The sequence below is a fragment of the Anarhichas minor genome, unplaced genomic scaffold (assembly GCF_050575085.1).
Source record: "Anarhichas minor isolate MPS153535 unplaced genomic scaffold, ASM5057508v1 ptg000038l, whole genome shotgun sequence".
NCBI lineage: Eukaryota > Metazoa > Chordata > Actinopteri > Perciformes > Anarhichadidae > Anarhichas > Anarhichas minor.
Window position 1 is genome coordinate 1,771,368 of NW_027466484.1, and position 7,267 is coordinate 1,778,634.

The 7,267-nt window shown below is 42.2% G+C and overlaps 1 protein-coding gene across 1 annotated transcript; it reads left to right on the plus strand.

Annotated features, from left to right (window-relative positions):
• The first annotated feature begins 587 nt into the window (after positions 1–587).
• Positions 588–3,958, plus strand: LOC142967712 (phospholipase A and acyltransferase 4-like). The gene is made up of 4 exons (XM_076107206.1): positions 588–602; positions 1,819–1,927; positions 2,148–2,416; positions 3,830–3,958. The coding sequence occupies exons 1-4, from the start codon at positions 588–590 to the stop codon at positions 3,956–3,958; spliced, it is 522 nt and encodes a 173-aa protein (XP_075963321.1).
• The last annotated feature ends 3,309 nt before the right edge of the window (positions 3,959–7,267 follow it).

Here is a 7,267-nt window from a genome sequence, read left to right on the forward strand (position 1 = left end):
GTAAAGTGAAGCACCGTTGTCTTTTCACTACGTCTCCTCACTGAGTATTTAATTACTTTCATTCAGTGGGATTAAAGCAAGGCAATTGTTATCTGTTAATAGTGCTGTGGAGCTGTTGAGTGTGCTGGTTTATTCATTGTAAAATTGACAAACGTAATTTAAAACACTAACAAAAATGTGCCAGTTGCTACAATGGCTTGATAAGACGTCTGTAATCTACCACAAAGACCAGGTTGCTGAAACTTTGACCCAGAGAACTTTGCAGTAGCATGAGTGCACCTGAACAATTCCCAAGAAATGAAACTTAGCCTTTGCAGCTCTGTTGCACTCGCCACCACGTAGCAGGTCCTCAAATACAGCATTTGCATCGGCTCATCCGGTCAATGATTTGCAAAAAAGGCCATGTGGTGTGTACCAATGTGCTTATCTAATCTTTCTCTGTTTGCATCTCAGTTATTACCAGCCATAATCAGGTGAACGCTTTTGCTTCTGAGACATAAGCACAGTTAGGTTTCAGTTGTCAGCCACGATAAATTGGCTGCAAGTCTCCTCTGTTCTTACTTACTGATCGATGAGGACCTGAAGACATGGCTCCAACACTGGTGAGTCTCCTGCTGCTGAGCCCTGAGGAGAGGAGAGTTAAAGCTGCTTCAATTTGAACTCAAACAAGCTTGTATTCTTACTGGCAGCATCTTTAAAGACGTACTAGTATATCGATTTGATGTAAATATTCTTGGATTACAATGTAACATGACTTTACTTTGAGTTTACTGCTGTAAAGATATACGTTTCCATCGTAGTCAAAGTAAGAACTGAAATAAGAAGAATTTAGAACACCAAGAACAAACAGGGTGAAGTGACACAACAAGTGAAATGTGTTGACATTTAAAGGTTTGTCATGTAAGACATCCCAGTGTTAACTAGTAGTATCTGTCAATGCACCTTCGCTCCACAACACGTTGCTTTGCCCTGTTTGTTTTATGAGTTGTGCAATGGTACATTTATTGATGAAGTATAATGTCAGGCAGATCCAACAAACATGTTTGAGGCTTTTCATCATAAAACATTTGTACAACCGTTTTTTTCCCCATTTTCTCTAAGATTGTACATTGTTAACATCCATGTTGACTATCTCTTCCTCACATCTTTTTTTTGCGCATTGATCTGCTTCTTAGAGCGTTACTGCTCCGAACTGTCAAACAGCGGTATCGCATAAAACCTGTAGCAAGAATGTGTCTCACATCGTACACATGTGCACAACCAGGAACCCACACGTGAAACATGTCTCCATAGCGATAGTAGGTCAGACACCCCAGAGGCAACACGATCTTATCCCTACCCGTCATATTTTGCCACTTGGGCAGAAGCCGGGGGCAGATTGTCGCAGTTAACACGTAGTTGACATCATGAAACATCACAAAACGTCGTCAGTAAAAATAAGTAAACTTTTGGTTTCGCGAAGGAAACGAACGCCGGTCCCCTGAGTAAAGGTTCTATGTTTGTTTGACCCGTCCACCACTCCTCGCTTAAAACTTAAAACTACATCCAATGCTCTGAGCATCTAATAAGGAAGTGGATGGTTCACCATTGGAGTTTGTTGAAAGCTCGGTGTGTCTCATACAGACGCTAAAGGGTGCATTGTGCGTCGGTATCAAGACACCGAGGGCCACTGCCCAAGCATTGGTATCTGACACCCAGGGAGTGAAACCAGGTGGCCGGAGGGCACCTTTAACCACTGATGACCACTTACACTGACTACATACCAAGTTTATTATTTTTATCATTTATTAACGATAATTGTTTCTCTTATCATGTTAGTTTGACCATGGTGCAAAGCCCGGGGACCTGATCGAGATCTTCCGCGGAACGTACGAGCACTGGGCTGTCTACATCGGCGGAAATGAAGTTGTTCATTTGATTCCTCCGAGTGAGTGAAGTGCTGCTTTTATGACGTTGATCTTGGACGACCATCAATAAATTTGCCTTAATTATGTTATCAGCCAATCACGTACATGTATGTAAAATAACAGTAAAGACAAAAACTTAACGAATTTCCCTCTCTTAAATTGTATCCCTGTTCTTTTCCAAGCTGCTTCACTCTAACTTCTGTCCTGTTTGTCTCTTGACACACACACACACTCACACAGGTGATGACTCGAGCCCTCTTGGTAGCCTGTTGATGCTCCTGGACAGCAGGAGGGCACAGGTGAGGCGCCAGAAGATCTGGGACGTGGTCGGCGGCCACCGTTTTGAAATCAACAACCTCCTAGATCACAAGTACGAGCCTCGAGACCGCCACGTCATCGTGAGGGAGGCCTGTAGGATGGTGAGCTCGGAGCTGCCGTACAATGCCGTCACTCACAACTGTGAGCACTTTGTCACCGAAATACGGTACGGCCAGTCAGAGTCTCGTCAGGTGGGTGGCGACTTTTATACTTTTGTTTGCATAACTATTAAAAAAACAAGTTGTTTACCTCGGTAAGTCATAGCGGGTGTGCTGATTCTCACAGAATACAGTAAGTGATCATTTTCTGTCCAGAAGAAACTAAGAGGAATAAAAGTAATTCAGCTAAAAGCAAACTTCTCCACTGTAATCGTAACAGTCGATAACATATGCAACAGTAACATATTTCATTGATATTTCGGTGGGAGATCAAAGTGCTCCACAGCCCTCTGTGTGTGTGCAGCTGGATACTCCACCAGTTCATCATACAAGCGTCTCATTCATTGGAACAACACATCTAGAACAGTCTATTTCAGCTGATTAGAAGCAGATGTGCTACTAAATGAAATGTGATTGCTCGTGTGTCAAACAACGGAAGATGATTAATAAGCTGATATGCAAAGTTTAAAAGAACCACTTGGTGCATCTGTGTTGTAGCTATACAGAGTTATACAGAAAGCCTTGAAAGCCATGATTATGCTTTTGGCTAGTTGTAAATCTTCTCTCCATTAGGTTTTGTTTTGCTGCTATATGTATACTCTTTACTATCTATCATTGCTGCAGGATGGTGCATTGGCCCGTCATTGGCTGAGACAACTGTCAGTCAAACTAAATTCCTCTTCTGAGGCGTAAAACTGCAATCATTTTCTCTAAATATATTAAGTAGCACAAACATTAGTAAAAGTCTCTTGAATCCCCTCTTGTAGGAACAGTATTCAGAGAGAATCATTCACTTTGTTTAATTTAAGTGAAGAGTTTTCAACTAGTGGTCATTAGAGGTACTGCCAACTGGGCCAAGTCTAAACTAGTACCAGGTTCAGTGTGAAACAATTGGTTTGTGACATTATAATTATCTGTGACTTTGTTTGTGGAGAATACGCACAACTTAAATACAGTTTCTAGTTATTCCGAGGGCCAGTACTACAGTGACATTTCACACCAAATTCAATCAGAATCTTTTAGGTCAGAGGATGATTACTGGAGGCAAAGCAAAGTGTCACAAATGATTTGTCTCAAGTTTAACCTGAACGTGAACTTTCAAAAGCAAATTCATGCAATCGACCAATATAAGCTCTCTTAAAGGGGGTGATCACACTGCAGTCTGAAATGAAAGACACGTTTTTATGCTACTAATGTTTTCACGGAGTAACAGCAGGCTTGATGGCGAGCTAGCCACAGAGCTAGCTCCAAGTGTCAGAATTTCAGCTACTTTATGGTTTGACAGTAAAATAACTAACTTCGAGGTACAGTGGGCTACAAACCCACAGTCATTATTTTCCATATTTATTTTGGACATTTAGTTGTACGCATATCCAAATTTAAAGGTTGAATTGAATTGAAATGTTTTCTTGGACTTTCAGCCGGCCACTTATTTGTGTCACGCAGGTTAACAGAGCAGCTGTGATCGGAGGCGCCGCTGTAGCAGGCGTTGGCATCGTAGCTTTGGGTGCCGCTCTGCTCGCCACCTTGCTCAAAGATGACGACGACGACGATGAAAGGAGACATCGTAAGTGACAGCGATGAGACAGAAAGATGAAAGGAAAGATCTCTCATTTGTGAGTCAATTCACCCGGCAATTATTTTGATTTAAACTGTGACAGTGAATGAATTACGGCACATGTGCACTGAACTCAAAAAAAGTTGTCTTTGTTGGTGTTCTGTCAACACACACAAAACAATTCAACTTTGGAAAAGATGGAGCAAGCAGCTGTTGAGGAAAATGAATGGCTGTCATAATGCTATGTTTGACATTGGAGCTTTGAGTCGAGCACGTTCACTTTATTGCTGTTGGTTTAATGTCGGAAATGTACATAATGTGATTATTTTGCCATATAAGACAATTTGTTCATCATATAATGTATTGTATTGATTTGTGTAAAAAATAAATGGAAATCATTTCATATATTTTTTATGTTGGAGAGCCTTTATCTATTAAAACATGTCATGTTCTGTGTGTGCAATTCATCTGTACTTTCCAGAAAAAGACACGCAGACGTCGTATTTACTCAAAGCCTCAGAATCCAAACAAGTGCTGTATGTTATTAATATTCATGTTTTCTTGGCAACAATCATGATTGACAGAGAGGTCCTGAGTGCAACAGTAGAGGGCATCACGGTGAAAAGGCAGACAGAGGAACAGGAGACTGCTGAGTAATGTTTCTCTGACGGCCTAATTAAGCGCTTAAAGGGTGTTCATCCCCCGTGGTCTCTGTGCCAGCATTGTGCTGCGTCACAATCTACCACTGTTCACATGTGGACCCCTGTTACAGCCGGGGCAGGCGGTGCAGAGCAGATCCACACAGGACCATGTGATTGACATGCTGTGTGTGCTCAACCTCTTGTTCCTCTATCTTCGTGGGGACCTATTCGATTTTTAGACCAAGAGAGTGGGGACATTTAGGAAAGTGAGACATTATTTTGGAAGCTTGGGCAGTTAATAGGTTAATACTTTGGTTTTATGTTACTTTAAATGTTTTAGCTGTGATGTTTAAGGACTGGGGAATGTATTCAATGACGGTCCTCACAAGTATCAAAAGTACAAAAAGTGTGTGTGACTGTTGGCAGCTGATTTGTGTGGGGACTCGCCTTTGTTTTAGACAAACTGGGGACAACTGCACGTCCCCATGGCTTTACAAGTTAGGGTGAAAAGTAGGTTAAAGGTTAGGGTAAGAGTTAGGTTATGGTTAGGCTAAATCTCAATACAATGTCCCCTAAAGACATGACTATGTGTGTGTGTGCGCGTGTGTGTGTATGGGTGGCAGCTGAGTCAAGGATCACTGTAACCCCCCCCCCCCCCCCCCTTTTCTGAGGCTCCTCCTCCCCCAGCTGGATGATAAGGTCCTGCAAAAAATAGATGTGCATCTTGTCAACTAACAGTCTTGTTTAATATTTAAACTCTCAGTTTAGAAAAAGAAAAATTTGATCTGTACAGAAGGAAATGTGGCATTTGCAGAATAAATCCATTTTCAGTCCTGAAAACTATTTTAGAACTCAAATCTAAAAAGTGTGAATTGAGCATCTGGCATGCTTTTAATAATGCAGGTTTGTAGTTGAATTTGAAACATGTATTGAAAGTATGTAACCCACAAATGTAGCTGTGCTACTGTTATCTGACAAGGCACAGTAGACGTTTGCTCTGGGACATGTGTCGTTGCATGCATGGATTTTAAAGGGCTGTCCTTGACTGAGACATCAACATGAACCTTTATCTGCAGCTGGCTGGATATGTTGTGAAATGTCTCCCAGAATAGCTACAAAACCCTGTTCTAGATAAATCTCAGATCAAATGAAGGCAAAGGCAAATACAGAGTTGAACTCATGTTACATTTTAAAACTGCATTTTGAGTAATGACATCGCGTACAGTAAATCACTCCTTTTAGTTTCTAGCTTTCCTGCTTTAGACTCAAATCTTAATGCAAAAAATGCCATTTACAGATTCAGGCTGACTTTTCTAACTTAGTCAACAACACTAAGAACACATTGGCGATTTGGCTACATTTAGCTGAAACACCTTTAAATCCTCAACAAATAAATAAAATCAGATGATTTGGATGTTTTTTGCAGTGTAGAAACAGGCCTCGGGGCCAGGCCAGCAAAGCTGCTAGCAGGTGGGGCCAGTTGGGCTCGCCTGGTCCCCAGAATCTGCACAGCACCCCACATTGTTCCTGAGGTCACCGCCTGAGAGCTCCATGAAATCCAGAGAGGGCTGCAGAGGCTCGGGTCGTGGGACCGGCTCCAAAAATAATAAAACCTCGTACTCTACACGTTTATGGAGTCGGAAGAGATGGCTTATCGTGGCTGATCATTAGGCTCAGAAATAATCACCATGTATAACAAATGTGCAGCGATGTCATTGGTGGCCCTGATAGAGAGACAACGTGCAGTTTACTGGACATTTGCATTTAGTTGTTATCACTCGATTCGTCGGTTTCCATCACCACATCCATGGCTTGTTCCTGTGATATCAGCTGCATTTGGGAATTTGGCAAAAACAGGAGCTCAGCCTGTTGCCAAATAGAATTTCTCCCATTACAGCCAATAATAGCTGGCATTATGGCACCAATTACAGACAACTGTTCAATTTTGAATGAATACAGAACTTGGGAATTGGTGTCTTCAGTCTATAAAACCCATTTTTAAAGATAAAACCACGCTGATTGTCACGTTCTGCCTCTCCGTCTCCGTCTTCAGCCACATTCACATTTCCTCAGAAATTATTAGCAAGGCCCCTTCTTTGCCTTTTCCCATCCATCCACCAGATACCCTCAGCCTTTCCCTCCTTTCCCAATCACCTGACTATCACACCGCTCTTCACACCTGTTCTCACTTCCCTCATCTGCTCGACCTGGCCTCCCCCGCCCACCTCCTCACCTGATTCACCTGCATCACTCACCTGCTACCCATTCCTTCTGATTTGATCCAAACCGACCCCAAATCCTTTTTTCCACTGTTAGTTCATCATTGTTGCAGCGTGGTGTTTTACTGCCTGTGTACCTGTTACCTTCATGCTTTAAGCTTCATCACGTCATGGGCAAGAAGGTGGCCGAATTGTCACATCTGACAGCAACATGGAGGTACAGGAGGGAAGAGAAACTTTGAGAGACATAAAGATAGTGTGTCCTCAAAAGCTGCCAGCAAACACTGGAAATCACTTTTTTCGCAACACTGAAGCGACTGATCGTACGGGTTCTGTCTTGTCAACTAACTTCGTTAAGGTTGACAAAAGCACTTTGTCTGATGAAGTGTGAGAGTTTGAAAAAACTTTAATATAACTGACAGTACATGCCCTCGGAAACAATGCAATCCAGGGCTGAACAATCAGG

Bases quoted from the DNA above. Each gene is read 5' to 3' on its own strand.
- LOC142967712 (XM_076107206.1), top strand. The intron at 1,928-2,147 runs GTGAGTGAAGTG...ACACTCACACAG, and splicing joins TGTTCATTTGATTCCTCCGA to GTGATGACTCGAGCCCTCTT. The intron at 2,417-3,829 runs GTGGGTGGCGAC...TGTGTCACGCAG, and splicing joins GCCAGTCAGAGTCTCGTCAG to GTTAACAGAGCAGCTGTGAT.